Source organism: Bubalus bubalis, chromosome 9, assembly GCF_019923935.1.
Source record: "Bubalus bubalis isolate 160015118507 breed Murrah chromosome 9, NDDB_SH_1, whole genome shotgun sequence".
Lineage (NCBI taxonomy): Eukaryota > Metazoa > Chordata > Mammalia > Artiodactyla > Bovidae > Bubalus > Bubalus bubalis.
Genome location: NC_059165.1, coordinates 67,159,488 through 67,175,391, shown reverse-complemented (window position 1 = coordinate 67,175,391; position 15,904 = coordinate 67,159,488). Strand labels below are relative to the sequence as shown.

General features: G+C 59.9%; 2 protein-coding genes across 13 annotated transcripts; one reads left to right on the top strand and one right to left on the bottom strand.

The window, feature by feature from the left end:
* Positions 1-1,885: 1,885 nt before the first annotated feature.
* PCSK4 (proprotein convertase subtilisin/kexin type 4) lies at positions 1,886-8,138 on the bottom strand. 10 transcript variants are annotated; one of them, XM_025292753.3, is made up of 15 exons: positions 7,868-8,136; positions 7,548-7,652; positions 6,096-6,188; positions 5,893-6,021; positions 5,732-5,808; positions 5,547-5,635; positions 5,186-5,358; positions 4,880-5,092; positions 4,489-4,589; positions 4,307-4,410; positions 4,116-4,233; positions 3,616-3,825; positions 3,321-3,445; positions 2,856-2,978; positions 1,890-2,710 (listed from the first exon to the last, which is right to left on the bottom strand). In XM_025292753.3, the coding sequence occupies exons 1-15, from the start codon at positions 8,099-8,101 to the stop codon at positions 2,244-2,246; spliced, it is 2,361 nt and encodes a 786-aa protein (XP_025148538.2). In that variant the 5' UTR covers positions 8,102-8,136; the 3' UTR covers positions 1,890-2,243. The 10 variants fall into 10 exon arrangements, with proteins under 10 accessions (XP_045022749.1, XP_045022748.1, XP_045022753.1 ...); XM_025292754.3 differs by having other exon boundaries at positions 3,616-3,822; XM_025292755.3 differs by having other exon boundaries at positions 1,892-2,710; positions 7,907-8,136.
* Positions 8,139-9,400: 1,262 nt separating this feature from the next.
* On the top strand, positions 9,401-14,259 carry REEP6 (receptor accessory protein 6). 3 transcript variants are annotated; one of them, XM_006050532.3, is made up of 5 exons: positions 9,523-9,761; positions 12,902-12,995; positions 13,093-13,231; positions 13,402-13,570; positions 14,083-14,259. In XM_006050532.3, exons 1-5 carry the CDS (start codon positions 9,647-9,649, stop codon positions 14,121-14,123), a joined length of 558 nt encoding a protein of 185 aa, XP_006050594.1. In that variant the 5' UTR covers positions 9,523-9,646; the 3' UTR covers positions 14,124-14,259. The 3 variants fall into 3 exon arrangements, with proteins under 3 accessions (XP_025148531.1, XP_006050594.1, XP_025148532.1); XM_025292747.3 differs by lacking the exon at positions 9,523-9,761 and adding an exon at positions 10,188-11,102; XM_025292746.2 differs by lacking the exon at positions 12,902-12,995 and having other exon boundaries at positions 9,401-9,761.
* The last annotated feature ends 1,645 nt before the right edge of the window (positions 14,260-15,904 follow it).

The following is a 15,904-nucleotide window of genomic DNA, read 5'->3' as shown; positions in this document are numbered from 1 at the left end:
GGATCTTCCGGACCCAGGGATTGAACCCGGGTCTCCCTCATTGTGACCAGATTCTTTACCATCTGAGCCACCAGGGAAGCCTACAATACCATAAAGTCTGTTTAAAGCGTAAAAATCAGTGCTTTGGGAATATATAGACAGTGGACGGTTCACATCAGCGGGATCACACACCCTGTGTTCTTTTATGTCCTGCTTCTCTCACTGAGCATTGTGTTCTTGAAGTTCATCTGCAGTTGTTGGGAGTGTCAGTGCTCCTCTCCTTTTCATGGCTGTGTGACGCTCCCGGGTGTGGAGAGACCACCCTGCATTTATTTGTTCACCCACGTTAGTGGACATTCAGGCTGCTTCCGCATTTTGACTGCTGTGAATCATACTGCTGTGAACTTCCTAGCATAGTTGTTTGTGTGAATGTGTCTTTAGTTTTCTTGGGCATGTGCTTAGGAGTGGAATCGCTGAATTCTTCAGTAACTCCATGTTTGTCTGTGGAACTATTTCCCAAAGTGGCTGCCCCAAACTGGCATGATTTGGGCACTTACCATGCGTCAGGCCAGAAAACTACTTCTTTGGATCCTGTAGAGTATTTGGTGAGGTAGGTGCCAGGTTTAATGCTGTTACACAGGTGTGGTCACTGAGGCTCTGAGAGGGAGGCCAGATGGCTCTGGACTCACAGCCTGGAGCTAACTCTGGAAGCAGGGGCTGAACTGGGTGGGACTCTAGGGGCGTGGCTGGGACTGCACTCGGAGTGCAGCTGGCTGCTGCTCTTGCTTCCAGTGGGTCCAGCTTCAGCCCTTGACCTCATTCCCATTACTTTCCAGCTTGAGGCCGCCCAGCCTGAGCCTAGTGGCTCAGCAGGTGCCCAGGGTCCCTGGAGAGGAGTGTCTCTGGGGCTCCTGCAACAAACCAGGACTGCCTCCATGGAGTTCAAGTGAAGCCTGTGGTCAAGGCACAACCAACCAGGACAGCCTCCACTTCCTTGTAGAAACTGCCTCCCAGCTCTGAAAATCAGAAGCAACGAGGAATGTGTCCCCACCCCATAGATGTGTGTGAGGACAGAGGAAGGACTCTCAATAGCTCCATCCATGCCCTCCCTACCCCAGTCCCACCCTCCCTGCACTTTGGGATCCTCCTTCAGTTCCAGAGAAGTGGAGAACCCACTTTCCAGATGGGGAAGTGGAAGCCTGGGGGAGTGAGAGCATTGTATCTCCAGTTCATGATTCCCTCAGCCTCCCAAGGACCTCAGAAAAACAGAGAAAAGTGCAATTATTGGAAGCCGGTAGACAGGCCATATGGGTAGATCTGCAATTGTCATTTGTGGATCACACTTCTGTTAGTTCTCGGCCTTAAAGAGAAACTCATGCATAAGGGTGGCAAAGGTGGGACTTCCCTGGTGGTCCAGTGGTTAAGAGTCCGCTTTGCAGTGCAGGGAACACAGGTTCAATCCCTGGTCCGGGAAGATCCCACATGCCATGGAGCAGCTAACCCCATGTGCCACAACTACTGAAGCCCGAGCACCTAGAGCCTGTGCTCCACAGCAAGAGAAGCCACCACAACGAGAAGCCCACGCACTGCAACTAGAGAAAGCCTGTGTGGAGCAATGAAGACCCAGTGCAGCCAAAATTAAATTAAAAAAGAAAAAAGGATGGGAGAGCAGTAAGAGCAGGCCAGGACACTTCCAGGGCGCTCAGAGGCTTTGCCACAGCTGTCATTCAGGAGCCCACCAGCCCCCACCCCCCAGCACATGGGCTCTGGACTCCACTGACCCCGACCCTTTCTCCAGGGACAGACATGGTGTGCATGGGACACCCCCCCCACCAGCAATCGCACCGTGGGGAAGAGAGCGGTGCCCTAAGGACCCCACAGACTTGCACCTTCTATTCAACCTTTATTTGCAAATTCTGCACAGTCAGAGGATGAGGTGCCCGAGAGGAAACTCTGGACCGTGTCGTCTGCTCCACCTCTCCCTCCCTCCACTCTGGGACAAGGAAGGGATATCGGGATATCGTCCCCCACCTGGTTCCCGCCCCCCCAACCCACACCACCCAAACTATGCAATGAGACTTCTCTCTCTCTCTTTGACCTTGACTTGCCAAGTCCGGGGTGCAGGATCCCACGTGGCCACCCCTGGCCTGTGCCTCCGAGGCTGCCAGGACCTCCCCGGGGCAGGTTCCTATGGGGCGCCAGTCTGGACAGGAGGATGGGAGTGCCCACCAGGGCTCGAGCAAGGTGCATGCTGGCTGTCCTTGTCAGCCAGCTCTGGGTTCCAGCCTGCTGCGGGCTCTGGAGTGGCGACTGGAGTGGCCCCCTGTCCTAGGGGGTCCCATCCATGGCAGCAGGCAGCCCATGAGAACATGGCAGAGGAGGGGAGTCCCAAATGCCATGGCCAGCAGGGACAGTACCACGGCCTGGGCTGGGCCATGGGGGCAGGGGCAGGCAGTCGCCGTGGAGTGGGAATGGCCCTCAGTAGGGTGGAGTCCGGAGCAGGAGCCCTGCTGCTCGTCCAGCATGGACTGCGGAGGGCAGGCAGTGCAGTCCAGTGGGGAGCTGCCTCGGCAGGTGTAACAGGACGTGTGGCAGCTGGAGCAGACCCGCATGGCAGGCACAGCTGAGCGCCCGGGTCCAGCGGTCACCGCCTGCTGGGTGTGGTTGAAGTACCTTGGCGGGCAGTAGGCGAGGCAAAGGTGGCCCAGGATGTAGGCGGGGCTGTGGCACTCTGCATGAGGGACAGACACGTCCATGGGGCTGTGAGGCTGAGACCTGCCACCCCGGCCTGCCCACCCCTCCACCCCAGGCCGCACACGCACACTGCCCCTGCTGCCACCTCCCTGCAAATGGGCCATGCCGCGCCGGGCACTCACCCTGGCACAGCCCCTCTGTGTCCCTCTGCACGCACGCGTTGCTGGTCACCTGGGGGCCTGAGGGCCGAGCCGTCATGTCCTCAGCCGTCCCGTAGAGCAGCAGCGTGTAGCGGTACAGCGTCCCTGGGCAGGGGTCGTGGTGGGCACGGGGCGGAGCGGGAGAGGCTGTCAGCAGCCTGGTCATGCCATTCCGGGCCCCCCGCCCTGCCACCCACATCCCATCCTGGAACCCTGGACACTGACAGTGCAGAGTTGCCCAATACCCTCTGTGGGCTGGGAACCAGACACCTGGTGTATGCTGGTAAGTGAGCACCTACTGAGTGCCAGTTCCGCCTGCTCAGTCTCTCCCAGGAGACCAGCAGGAGCCCTGTGAGGTGGGGGAGGGAGGGCAGCTAAAAAGGCCCTGGGCTCCAGTCTGCAAGGTGGTAGGGGTGGAGCCCCAGCCAGCACCCGGCCGGACCTCACCTGTGTTGAAATAGTAGCCCTTGTTCTCCAGGCCCAGGATCCACAAGCCCCGCGGGTCTTCGTCCCAGAAGTGGGTGGACATGAAGATCCAGTTGTTGTAGCCTTGGCTGCTGACGTCAAAGGGTCTGGGACAGACAGGTGAGGGGGGTTCATAACCAGAGTCCTGACCAGCACGGCCAATGTGGACAGGGCTGGGGTCCAGCCTGCCTGACCCGGGGGTGCTCAGGCTCCTCCCCATGGGGGCACCCAGGAAGGAGGGAGAGTTTGCACCTAGGGCCGGCCTCTGCCCCTGCACCTGATGGCCACGAGGGTGGAGCGGGTGCCCATGGGGCTGGTGAGGGAGATCTCCAGGTCCCCACGGCGGCTGTAGGACAGGGACAGCTGCACCTGCACGTGCTCCAGCGAACGGATGGAGTTGGCGTGGCCGGCGCAGGCCGACACATTCTTCCTCACGTGCATGACTGGCAGGATGGGGGTGGGGGCCAGGGCCTCTCCTGCTGGCCTGCTGGTGGGGGGCCAGGCAAAGTTTGGGCTCAGATCCTGAAGCCTACCTTCTCCTTGTTCAGACGGGTAAACTGAGACCTCAGGGCAAGCCTCCCTGTGTCCACTCCCCAGGTAGCAATGGGAGGTGGAGGGAGAAGGCAGGTACAGAAGCAGGTGGAGGAGGGCTGGGGGAGGTGGCAGGTGGGGGGAGGGAGGGATAGGCAAGATGGCAGGAGGGAGAAGAGCTGTGGGGAGGTGGGCACAAGGGCTGAGTTGGATGCAGGCGTCCAGCGGGCAGAGGGGCGCGCTCACGTGCGGGTGTGCACGATATGAATGACACATTTCTTCTGGGGCTGCGTAGGCAGCCAGGAGCGAGCCAGGCCCACCAGCAGCGCAGCGTCCAGCAGCCCGTAGCCATAGTGGTGGCTCACTGCAGGGGGAGGGGCCGGCGGTCACGGCCCTGTGCTCGCGGCGGCCCCGCCCCCCGCCCGGCCCTGCCGCACCTCGGCGCCCAGCGCCGTTCGTCCTCCAATCCTCCGCCTGCAGCTGCGCGGGCCTGGACGCCCGGACCACCAAATGCTGCATGTCCCTCCATGTCAAGAGCGGGCTGCGAGTGGGCGAGGGTGGGTGAGCCAGGGCCACGCTGTGGGGCGCAGGTGGCTGGCGGGACCCCACCCTCACGTACTTGGCCTCCAGAGCCAGAGCGATCATGCCCGCAGCCAGCGGGGCGGAGGCCGAGGTCCCCGTGTGCTTGTCCGTGCACCGGTGGTGCAGGTCTGTGGTGACCTGGGGGTCACAGACAAGGGCTTGGGACCAGTGCCCATAGAAACCCCACCCTGCTTCAAAAGTCCCAAGGGCTTCAAGAAAGAGGCACCACAGAGCACAACAGCAGGGCTGGGGCACTGAGTAGACAGGAGGGCGCGTGAAGGGGTGCCAACCCATGGTCTGGGACCCCACTCTGTGTCAAGTGCCAATGGGGCAGCCCTGGGAGGAGGCCAGGCGGGGGACAGGAGGGAAGGTGAGAGACAGGCGGCTGGGTGGGGCAGGCAGAGGCAGGAGGGCAGGGGAGCACTCACGATCTGGGGGTCCGTGGCTACACCGCTGCTGTAGGTGGTGGTGAGGGTGGAGGCACAGGCCTCACTGTACCAGGGCACGTGGCCCTGCTGGGTGGTGCTGCCCACCGAGAGCGTGTGGATGCTGTTGGTGTAGCCGTCGCAGTTACAGTTGTCGTAGTGCAGGCCTCCATTGCCTGACGCCCAGATGAAAAGGGTGCCCAGCCCACCTCGGCCCTGCAGGAAGGGACCAGCACAGAGGCGGGAGTTGGGGTGGGGCGGGAGCCTCACATGTAGGCCCCGGACCTGCCATGCCTTGTACCCACTCACCTTGGTCACTCCACGCCTGAAGGCTTCTCGGGTGAGGATGCCTGGGCCGTCCACCGTGCGGCCGTCATCCTCGGGGCCCCAGCTGGCGCTGTAGATGTGGATGTGCTGTGGCTGCAGGCTCAGCGACTGGGCCTCAATCACGTCGGTGATGGTGCCATCCAGCATGCGCACACCTGCATGGGCAGCAGCTGCAGCCTCGCTGGACACCCTGCCTGTGCCCCGTGCTCTCCCCGCCTGGGGGTGAAGGCGTCAACGACGGGGGGTGCTCAGTTCTCCTCCACCCTGGGCCTGGCACCCTGGCACCACTGCTCAGCAGCAAGGGCGTGAGGCCGGGAGGCTCCCCACCCCCTAGTCCGAGTACCTCCAATGCGGGTGTTGTAGGCGACGCCTGCACCACAGAACCTGTTGTTTGCCATTGCCGCCACTTCCCCGGCACAGCGGGTCCCGTGCCTGGCACCAGGGCAGAGACAGGAGCCCATCACATCCCCCTGGCTCCTCATAAGGAACCAGGGGCTGCCCCCACACCCCTAGGGATGCCAGGCTTACCGGTTCTCATCACTGGGTGTATATCGAGGCTGGGGGTCTGGGTCATAGTCATTGAAGTCATAGCTGGCCAGGGGATCCTGGGGGAGGTGGGTGGAGACATGAGGGGGCTGCCACCAGCTGGAAGACCTTAGGCAGCCCCCACCCCAGCCCTGCAGGCTCACATAGTTGGCCCAGAGGTCTGGGTGGTCTTTCTCGATGCCGTCATCCAGGACAGAGACCACGACACCCTGGCCCGACAGCCCCTGGCTCCAGACCTGCAGGATGTTCAGGTCTGACTGCATCTCATTGTTCTGTGCAAGGCGGGGGCCAGGGTCAGGAGAGCTCTGAGATGGCCAGGCCCCGCTGCCCGGCCAAGCCAGCTCACCATGTACCACTGCTTGGAGAACCAGGGGTCCGTGGGCACCACCAAGGAGCGTTTCACCCGCCTCTGCACTGTCTGCTGTTGGAACCACTGCACCTGGTGGTGGGTGAGGGGCAGAGGAGACCACACTGTCAGAGGGGCTGGACCTGCGAGCAGCCTGCCCAACTCCCACCTTCCTGTCCTCACACCAGGATGCTTTAGAGGGCCCTGCCTCTTAGCGCTTCTGCAGATTCTTGGCCAAGAGGCCAAAATCTGCTTCCAGGGTCTGGACGGGCCTCTTACTGGGTCCGTCGGGGTAGGGGGACAGAGGTGTGTGGGGGCTGAGGGTTAGGAGGCTGTGTATCTGGGCTGTCACCTACTTGTCCAGGGACCCATGTGATATAGGATGGAGCCAGGGACCCTGTATTTGCTGGGGCTGCTCTAGGAGGTTCCCATGTGCCTGAGGCTCTGCCTTGGGAGGACGCTGAAATCCTCGGAGCACCCATCCCCAAGGGACCCCCACACATGTGGTAGCTGCTGCCCAGGGCCACTGTGGCGCACTCTGCCTCTGTCCACATTCTAGAATCCCTCTCCCCAAGACACATCCACCTCCCTTTGCAGTGTCCACTTCTCTCGACCACACTCTTCCAGGTGCAGGACACACCTATATGGCCATACCCACCTCCTGCCTGGTCATCTAGCTGCCCCGTCCCCGCCACCTCTCTGCAACTCATTCTAGGCATGCTGCAGCATCACTGTCTATGAACCCTCCTGCCCCACCCTCTCTGAAGCCCAAGAGGCCCCCTGCCTGTCTGGACCCCACCAGCCTTCCTCTGCTGCAACCACAGTGGCTGCTGCACCCAGGGCCTTTGCACATGCCCTTCTGCCTGCCTCAGGCCACTCTTCTTCAGACCTTTACCCTTTCCCCCTTTTCCTTGTTCTACTCCCACCCCCTGCCCAACCTGGCTCATGTTCCCCCTCCCACCTCTTTCTCAGCAATCAGGTCCAACTTCTGCCCATTTGCTCAGCTCCAGACATGGAAGCTGCCCCTGAATTTTTCTCTGCCCCCCACACCCAACCCATCAGCCAGACCTGGCCTCTATCAAGACCACATCTCCAACCAGCCTCTTCTCTTGGTACCAGTGCTGCTGGCGGGTTTCAGTCTGACTCTTGTGAATCAGTCCCCTAGGCCAGCCTCTTTATACCTGGGGACCTTGATCTTTCTGGGTGAGATACAGGACAGAAGGGGGGTGACAAGAAATGCTGATAGGGCACCAGGCCCTGGGATGAGTGCTGCACTCACACCTTATCTGTTGCTCTCCACAGATCTTCCCCATCTGGCTCCCCACTGTAGACTAGGGAGCCAAATCGATACCAAGACTCAGAGAGAGCTGGTGACTTGCCCAAGGTCACACAGCCATTCATTACAAGGATAATAGGAGGTGGCAGAAAACTTTGAGGGAAGGCCAGGCTCACCTTAGGGTCTTTCTTTAGGCGCAGGCGGTGGCCCCAGTGCGGGGTCAGGGACTGCTGGACCACGCCCCGGTGCCGCAGATGGAAATACTGCCCGTCAGGGAAAATCTGGGAATGAAGGGGAGCATGGCTGAGACCTGGTTCCCCTGATGGAGCTCTTCTCAGGCTAGGGCCAGTCCCCTTCTTACATCTTCCCCCAACCAGGTGGCCTCTGGGGGCCCCAGAATCTGAAGTTAGACAAGGCAGGGGTGAGCTGGGGGTCCTTGATATATGGGGAACGAGGGGCCCCCTCCCATCTGCAGAGATCTGGGTCCCCTTCTTACATCTTCCCGCCTCCTCCCGTCAATCTGGGTCCCGCCCACCTGCCCAAAGTTGACGAAGCCGAATTTGCGCGCCAGGCGATCGACCTCCTGGTAACCCTGGGACACTCGCACTGCCCAGCTGCTGACATAGATGGGGGCCCGGGCCGAGGCCCACCCCACAGCCATGGGGCCAACGAGCGCCAGGCCCAGGGCCAAGGTCAGGCGCAGACAGAGCGCAGTACGGGCGGGCCGCATGGCGGCGGGGGCGGGGCCGGGGCGGGGCCTCAGAAAGCCCCTCCTCCTGGCCAAACCGCCGAGACGGCCCAAGCGCCCGCCCAGACCCCGGCGCCATAGCAACCCCTGAAAAGCTTCAACTCCCAGGGAGCCTTGCGGCTCCCTCGCTGGAAGGGCGCAAAGCTCTAATAGAAGTGTGGGGGAAACACATGCTCAGACCGGTCTTCTGTAGACTCAAACCCTCTGGAGCTTCAGTCTCCCCGTTTGTACAATGACCCGCAATTCTTCTGACCTAGAGGAGCGAGTTCACTGTTGCTATAATTGACCCCGCCCCATATTGGCCCCGCCCACTTCATATACACCCCTACCCCTAGAATAAGCCTTGCCTCCTTCCTAATCCAACCAGAATTGAGCTTTTGAATAAACCCCGCCTCCTACATTTAGCCCCATGTTCTTGGGCTTCAAAATCACTGCAGATGGTGACTGCAGCCATGAAATTAAAAGACGCTTCCTCCTTGGAAGAAAAGCTATGACCAACCTAGACAGCATATTCAAAAGCAGAGACATTACTTTGCTGACAAAGGTCCATCTAGTCAAAGCTATGGTTTTTCCAGTAGTCATGTGTGGATGTGAGAGTTGGACTATAAAGAAAGCTGAGCACCAAAGAATTGATGCTTTTAAACTGTGGTGTTGGAGGAGACTCCCTTGGACTTCAAGGAGATCAAACCAGTCAATCCTAAAGGAAATCAGACCTGAGTATTCATTGAAAGGACTGATGTTGAAGCTGAAACTCCAATACTCTGGTCACCTGATGCAAAGAACTGGCTTATTGGAAAAGACCCTGATGCTGGAAAAGATTGAAGGCAGGAGAAGGGGATGACAGAGGATGAGATGGTTGGATGGCATCACCCACTCGATGGACATGAGTTTGAGTAAGCTCCGGGAGTTGGTGATGGACAAGGAGGCCTGGCGTGCTGCAGTCCATGGGGTCGCAGAGTCGGACACGACTGAGCGACTGAACTGAACTGAAGCACCGCTTTTCCGATTCTGTCCCTCCTCCTTTATGTTCGGCCCCACTTCCCCTCTGTTTTCCCTAATAAACATCTTGTTTCTCCAATCAGCTCTGAACTTTCTCCAGCCCCGCCCACCAGCTCCGCCTCCCCAGCACTCTTCTCTCCGCCCCAGCTCCACCCACAACTGCTCAGCCAATAATCCCCCGGCCATGACCCCGCCCCTCCAATCAGCTACGTCCCCCTCCCGTTCAGCCAATCTGTGCCCTCAGTCACCGTGCCCCGCCCCCTTCCTCCAAAGTCGCGGCTGCGGCTGCCGCGGCCCTCCAGAGGGCAATGCGGCGGAGGAGACGGGGCAGGCCCCACCTCCTTTGTCCGCCCTGCCCTCCCATTGGCCAGAGCGGAGGGCAGGAGGCGGAAACCAGCCCGGGGGCGGAGACCCGTCCGGGAGTTGAGCGGTGCGGCTCGCACCGAAGGAAGGCGGCGCGCAAGCAGTCTAGCCGGTGCGCGGGGAGACGGTCGAGTTCAAGCTGCCAGTCCGGGGCGCCCAAGTGCCATGGACGGCCTGCGCCAGCGCTTCGAGCGCTTTCTGGAACAGAGGAATTTGGCCACCGAAGCGCTAGGGGCACTCGAAGCCAAGACAGGTGTCGACAAGCGGTACTTGGCCACGGGTGAGCCGTCGAGGGCAGCGCTTGGGAGTGCCGCCCCATTTCGCCGACAGGCACAGTGAAGCCCTGGGCTATCGGGGCCTCGGACCTCTCCCTTCCGGCCGCCCCTGCTGCGGGTTCCAACTCAGGCGGCGGGGCGCTCCCGCAGACCAGCGAGGAGACCGAGATCCTGGGGAGGGGTCGTGGACCAGGACCTTGGTTCTGGCCGCAGTCTCTTCTCGCCCCCGCCGTGCGACCTCAGTCGAGGACCAACCCCCTCTTGGCCCTGCAGCCGTCCTTTGCCCCCTCCTCCCTCCTGGCCCTGGGTGCCCTCCAGGCAGAAGTCCGGTTCTTCCGGTTGTTCTTCTGGTCCCGGGGGAGGAGAGGGCAGGTAGGTAGCAATGCCCTGCCAGTCTCGCCACCCTCTTCCCAGATGGACTCTAGCCTGGAAGCAAGTGTAGAGATCTTCCCGTTTTCCCAGGGGATGCTCCAGACCAGGAGGAGAAGCGTCACTCCCACCTCCCCTCCCGAGGTTTTCCTGCTAGAATCACCCCACCCCAAGCTCTACCCCTTGGCCTGCCCTCTCACTCTGCCCTACCCTGAGCTGGATTGTTTGACTGCTGCGGTGGGCTTGCAGAAACGTTGGCTGGGGCCCATGGAGAGGGAGTCCAGTCACCCCTGATTGTCACTTCCATTCCAGTCCCTCCCCTGCCTTTCCTCCTCAGTGACCTTGGGTGGCCTCTGCCATTCTCTGAAACTGTCCAGTCCCTTTAAGTACCGCCCCTATTTTTTGGTGCTTCTGACCGAACCCCCTTCTGCCACCTCTTCCAAGAAGCCCGCCTAGAATGAGTCTCGGGACAGTTAGTTCGGACACTGGGGTGCGGCTCTGGGTGAGGACGTGCCAATGTGTTTTAAGCACCTGTGTACAGATCCTGAGAGTCCGCTTTCCTCCTGTTTCCCCACCAGCTGGGGGATTGTAATGCCAGGCAGCCCAAGGAAGGATCCAAACCTGTCCCTCCAGGTTGCTGGTGCCCAACCCGTGTCGGGTCAGCCAGGGACCTCCCCTGGGAGCAAGCCCTTTATCCCCTGCCTGGCTTTCCACATCCCTGTCACCAGTGGGTGGGGAATTTAGGTCATAGAGCACTGGGGAGGGGCCCGTTGGGAGAGGCCTGCTGAGGAGTCTGGGGGTCACAGGGCAGAAAAACGGCCCAGAGCAGTAGGGGCTGCATGGGAGGCTGCCCCTGCAATCTGCCCTGTCTGGAGCACCCCCCCACCCCATCTGCTGCTGATCTCGGGGATCACCCCCGCCCATGCCCCAGGTCATCCTCCTGTTGCTGAGGCTGCAGAAATCCGGATTGAGGGAAGGTGGGCCCTGGGAGAGCTACTGCTCCCCAACTAGCAATCTACAGGGAAGGGGGTGCCACTCCCCAACCCCCTTTCCCAGATGTAGAAACCCTCAGGCCCCACTTGCCTGAGATTGTCTAAACCCTCCTCCCCTCCCAGCTACCAGAGGAGGAAACCCAGAGGAAGCAGTGAGCAGACTGCCTCGGGCCAGCCAGGGATTCCTCCATTCCTCTCCTGATGCCAGACCCCAGGGATAAAGGCTAACACAAGTGGGGGGGAGGGGGAAGGGAACTCTGCCCTCTGGTCCACTGGTGGCCTCTGTTTCTCTCTGCAGATAACAGCCTGGAGGTGGGGGAGGGGTTGTAAGAGCTCCCAGAAATCAGAGGCTCCCCAAGTGACCTAGTGTGAGCCTCACCCCCACCACCCCCCTCCTCTGCCCGCCAGCTTCTGTTTCATCCTGGCTGTTGAATGAGATAGAACAGGGGGAGGATAGAGCCCTGCATACAAGAGCTTAATAAATGCAACAGCAACCATTCTGATTTCAGAGTGGCTAAGACTCGTGGTTCCCACCCCCTGCCCCACAATGTCCTCTGAACTCTCATTGCTGGGAGCGTGTTTGGACCACCATAGGGGCTCACTGTGTAGGGAGGGGTCCCCTCTTCTATCTTATTTAGTTACTCCCACACCAACCCTCAGAGACTGGGCCACTACTGCCCCATTGACAGATGGGGAAACTGAGGCTCCAAGCAAAGAGACACTCACTAGGGGTCTCATAGTAGGTGAGAGTTCTCCATCTGAGGGACTCTGAATGATGCTTTGCAACCTGCCACGAAGACAAAGGGTCTCATGGGGGGGGGGTGTCCTGTTGCCCCCCAGGGACACTGGACAATATCTGGGGACATCGGGTGGTCATGACTTGGGGTGCTCCTACCATCAAGCAGGGGGGGCAAGGATGCTTCTCCCTGCCCCACAGTGCCCAAGATCCCCCAAGAGTCAGCAGTAGCAAGGGGAAGAGACCCTTGACTAAGATCAAAGTTACAAACTCTGTTGCCTTTCTCCGCTCTCCAGGAATCAAGTATTAACAACAGAATGGCCTCATTTTCAGGTTCTTCTCCCATTGTTATTTTTGTTTAGTTGCTTAGTCGTGTCTCAGTCTTTGTGACCCCATGGACTGTAGCCCACCATGCTGCTCTGTCCATGGGATTTCCCAGGCAAGAATACTGGAGTGGGTTCCTATTGACCCAAGGATCAAACCCATGTCTCTTACATATGCATTGTCAGGTGGGTTCTTTATCACCTGCGCCACCTGGGAAGCCTCTTCTCCCACTGAGAGTAGAAAGTGTTAGTCGCTTAGTCCTGTCTAACTCTTTGCAACCGCATGGACCGTAACCCACCAGGCTCCTCTATCCATAGAATTCCTTGGTGACTCAGAGGATAAAGAATCTGTCTTCTCCCATGACTTCTATTCAAATTCTAGCCCCTTCGGCTCAGCCACTCCTATAGGGCCTGGAGTGAGATAGTTATAATTGCAGAGATCCCATATTCATTCAATAAACATTGGGCAGGTACTTGGTACAGACCAATCCTGAGGTGCCCACCTGCCCTTGGCGAGCTGGCAGTCCTGCGGGGGAGATGGACATATTAGGGTATTACAGACACAAGAGTCAGGCTTCAGAGCCATGATAGGGGTACCCAGGTGCTACAGGGGCTGCCGAGGCTTCTAGGAGGAGAGATGGTGCAGGGTGCATGGGCCAGGCCCAGGGGACGCTGGGGTCAAGGCTCAGCAGGCGAAGCCCACGCCTACCGCCTTCTGTCTGCAGGAGCCGCCACTCTGCTAAGCCTGTATCTTCTGTTCGGGTACGGGGCTCCTCTGCTGTGCAGTCTCATCGGCTTTGCATACCCCGCATATGCTTCGTGAGTGCCTGCTGGGGCAGGGCTGGGGTTGGGGGGGTGGGTGTGGCGCACCAAGGCACTCTCTGGGCAGCCTCTGACCCTGCCATGCCTTTCCCAGGATCAAAGCTATCGAGAGCCCAAGCAAAGAGGACGACACTGTGTGGCTCACATACTGGGTGGTGTACGGCCTGTTCGGGCTAGCCGAATTCTTCAGCGATCTACTCCTGTCCTGGTTCCCTTTCTACTACGCGGGCAAGGTTGGCACCACCCGGGAAACACCACTCTATCCTGGGAGCGGGTACCCAAAGGGGTGTCTGATGGGGGAGGCCAGGTCCATCACTAAGAGTGTCTGATGGGGGAGGCCAGGCCCATCCCTAAGGGTGTCTGATGGAGGAGGCCCAGTGTGACTCCTGACCTCTGCCTGTAGTGCGCCTTCCTGTTGTTCTGCATGGCTCCCGGCCCCTGGAACGGAGCTCATATGCTGTACCATCGCATCATACGTCCTCTGTTTCTAAAGCATCACGAGGCCGTGGACAGCATCGTGAGCGACATCAGCGGGCGGGCCCTGGACGTGGCAGCCGGAATGACGAAGGACGGTGCGTGCATGCAGGGCGAGTGGTGTCCGTATGTCTGGCCTCTGTCTCCCGGCTTCCCCCGCCCCACTCAACTTCACTCCTGCCTCCTGTCCTCCTGACTCTGACTGGCCTCCATCTGGCATCCCTGCTGCCTCTGACGAGCACTCCTCCTCCCCATCTCACTGTCCGCCTCTCTCTCTCATGCTCTCGGGAACCAGTCCTGCAGGCCTTGGCCCGCAGCCGGGCTCTCATCACCCCAGCAGCCACAGCAGCGGGCCCCTCACTGCCCTCAGAGTCGACTGTACGTAAGCACCCACCCCTGGAAGGGGGGAGTCCTAGACATGTGCATGTGTGTGAGTGCCTGCACCTGCCTCTATCCCAGCCAGGTCTGGCTGCTGGTCCTTCAGGTGGGCCCCATGCTGGTCGTCAGTGGCCTGCGCTCAGGTGTTGCTGGCTGAGCATGGCCTCCGGGCCCTCAGGCTCTCAGCACAGGCAGACCCACCTCACTTACCCCTGGCGTGCTCTCTCCACAGCAGGGAAAGTAAGCGTGAACCAGCTTCAGAAGGCCAAGTAAAGCCCCCAGCCAGCCCGAACGCAGACACACTGGACCGTGAGACGGAGGATGTGCCACAGCACAAGTCGTCTGCGCATTCCTCCACTGACTCACCAGCAGAGCCCACCACCAGCCCCTCACTCCCTGCCAAGTCCGCCCTCAGGAGTTCTACCAGCCTGGGCCAAGCCCAGCCTCAGGCCGTGGCTGCCACCACGGCCGCCAGCACACAGCTGCCTGGCAAGCCCCGGGGTGGGCTCCGATCTCGAGCCAACTCTTCCAGCCAGCCCCAGGCCCCCGGGCAGCAGCGCGCCCGGCCCTCCGCCACTTCCTCAGGCCCTTCCCAGGGGCTCTTGGGCCCCACACATCGGCCCAGCACCACCTCCAGCCAGGGCCCTGCCCTCGGGCAGTCTCCCAGTGGCACCACCACCCCCACGCAGCCCCCCAACAATACCCCCCATGGGCCAGATGCCTCCGCCCCCAAGTCCAGCAGACGGCACCAGAAACGGCCCACGACAAAGGCCACCAGCAGCACCTCGGTGCCAGAGCTCCCTGCTTCCTGCCAGCCTGAGTCCTCCCCAGAGTACAGCTCAGAGTGCACCACTGAGGTCACCTACAGCTGGCCTGACTACAGACACAGGCTCCGCTGCCTGCAGCACTGCTGGCGGATGAAGCACCTGGCCTGCTAGGGAGGGCTCAGTAAAGCTCTCTGGACCAGCCTCATCTCCCCTGTCTGTCCTCTGGCTCTGGGGAGGGGCTTCCTGGGGGCGGGTGCTGGGCCAGCCCCACTTTACAGAGGAGAAGACCAAGGCTCAGAATGGAGGTCTCACCAAGTGGCCGAGATGGACTCTGAGCCCATGTCCTTAAGCTTTCTCTCTCCCCTTCTTCAGGAGCTCTCAGGCCTGTTCACCACAATCCCCTTCTTTTTTGGCCACACCAGGCAGCATGGGGGATCTTTGTTCCCTAACCAGGAATTGAACCCATGCTCCCTGCAGTGGAAGCCAAGGACACCCCCTTCTTTGAAAACTATTCCAGAGGAGCCAGCTAAAAGCCAAGTCCCACCTCACAAGAATCTGAGTTCAAGCTCTTTATTTGGGAGGGAACCCAGGAGGAGCCTATAGAAAGAGATCAAAGTAGGAGGAGAAAGAGGCTGAGAAGGCAGGGGTGGCTAAACCCAGCACATCTGCTGGCACCTGGCGCTCTGTCCCCTGTCGAAAGCACACCTGAGATTTTTCTTGCCCAGGAGCTAGGAGAGCTGGGCAGGATCCACCACCCTGCTGGTCACTGGGAAAGTAGTGGCCATTCACTCCAGCCAGCGCCCCTTGCAGGCACCTCTGCAGCAGGGCCAGGCTTGCAGTTGTTCAGTGGCTAGTGAAGTGAAAATGGCTTAGTCATGTCCAACTCTTTGTGACCCCATGGACTGTAGCCTGCTAGGCTCCTCTGTCCATGGAATTCTCTAGGACAGTATACTGAAGTGGGTAGCCATTCCCTTCTCCAGGGGATCTTCCCAATACAGGGACTGAACCCAGGTCTCCCTACACTGCAGTTGGATTCTTTACTGTCTGAGCCACCAGGGAAGCCCTGTTCAGTGACTAAGTTGTGTCCAACTCTTTGTGACCCCATGGACTGCAGCATATAAGGCTTCCCTGTCCTTCACCATCTCCTGGAGTTTGCTCAAACTCCTGTCCATTGAATCAGTGATGCTGTCTAACCATCTCTTCCTCTGATGCCCCCTTCTCCTCCTGCCTTCAATCTTCCCCAGCACCAGGGTCTTTTCCAATGAGTCAGCTCTTTGCATCAGGCAG

What these genes read in the sequence shown, in the direction of transcription:
- PCSK4 (XM_045166813.1), bottom strand. Translation starts at nt 8,101, where the DNA reads ATGCGGCCCGCCCGTACTGCGCTCTGTCTGCGCCTGACCTTGGCCCTG. An exon ending in TCCACCCTCGTGGCCATCAG is followed by an intron (nt 3,446 to 3,615) that starts GTGCAGGGGCAG and finishes TGTCTGTCCCAG; the next exon opens with ACCCTTTGACGTCAGCAGCC. An exon ending in GGGCTACTATTTCAACACAG is followed by an intron (nt 2,979 to 3,320) that starts GTGAGGTCCGGC and finishes ACCCCTGCCCAG; the next exon opens with GGACGCTGTACCGCTACACG.
- REEP6 (XM_025292746.2), top strand. Translation starts at nt 9,427, where the DNA reads ATGCGGCGGAGGAGACGGGGCAGGCCCCACCTCCTTTGTCCGCCCTGC. An exon ending in CAAGCGGTACTTGGCCACGG is followed by an intron (nt 9,762 to 13,092) that starts GTGAGCCGTCGA and finishes TGCCTTTCCCAG; the next exon opens with GATCAAAGCTATCGAGAGCC. An exon ending in CTTTCTACTACGCGGGCAAG is followed by an intron (nt 13,232 to 13,401) that starts GTTGGCACCACC and finishes CTCTGCCTGTAG; the next exon opens with TGCGCCTTCCTGTTGTTCTG.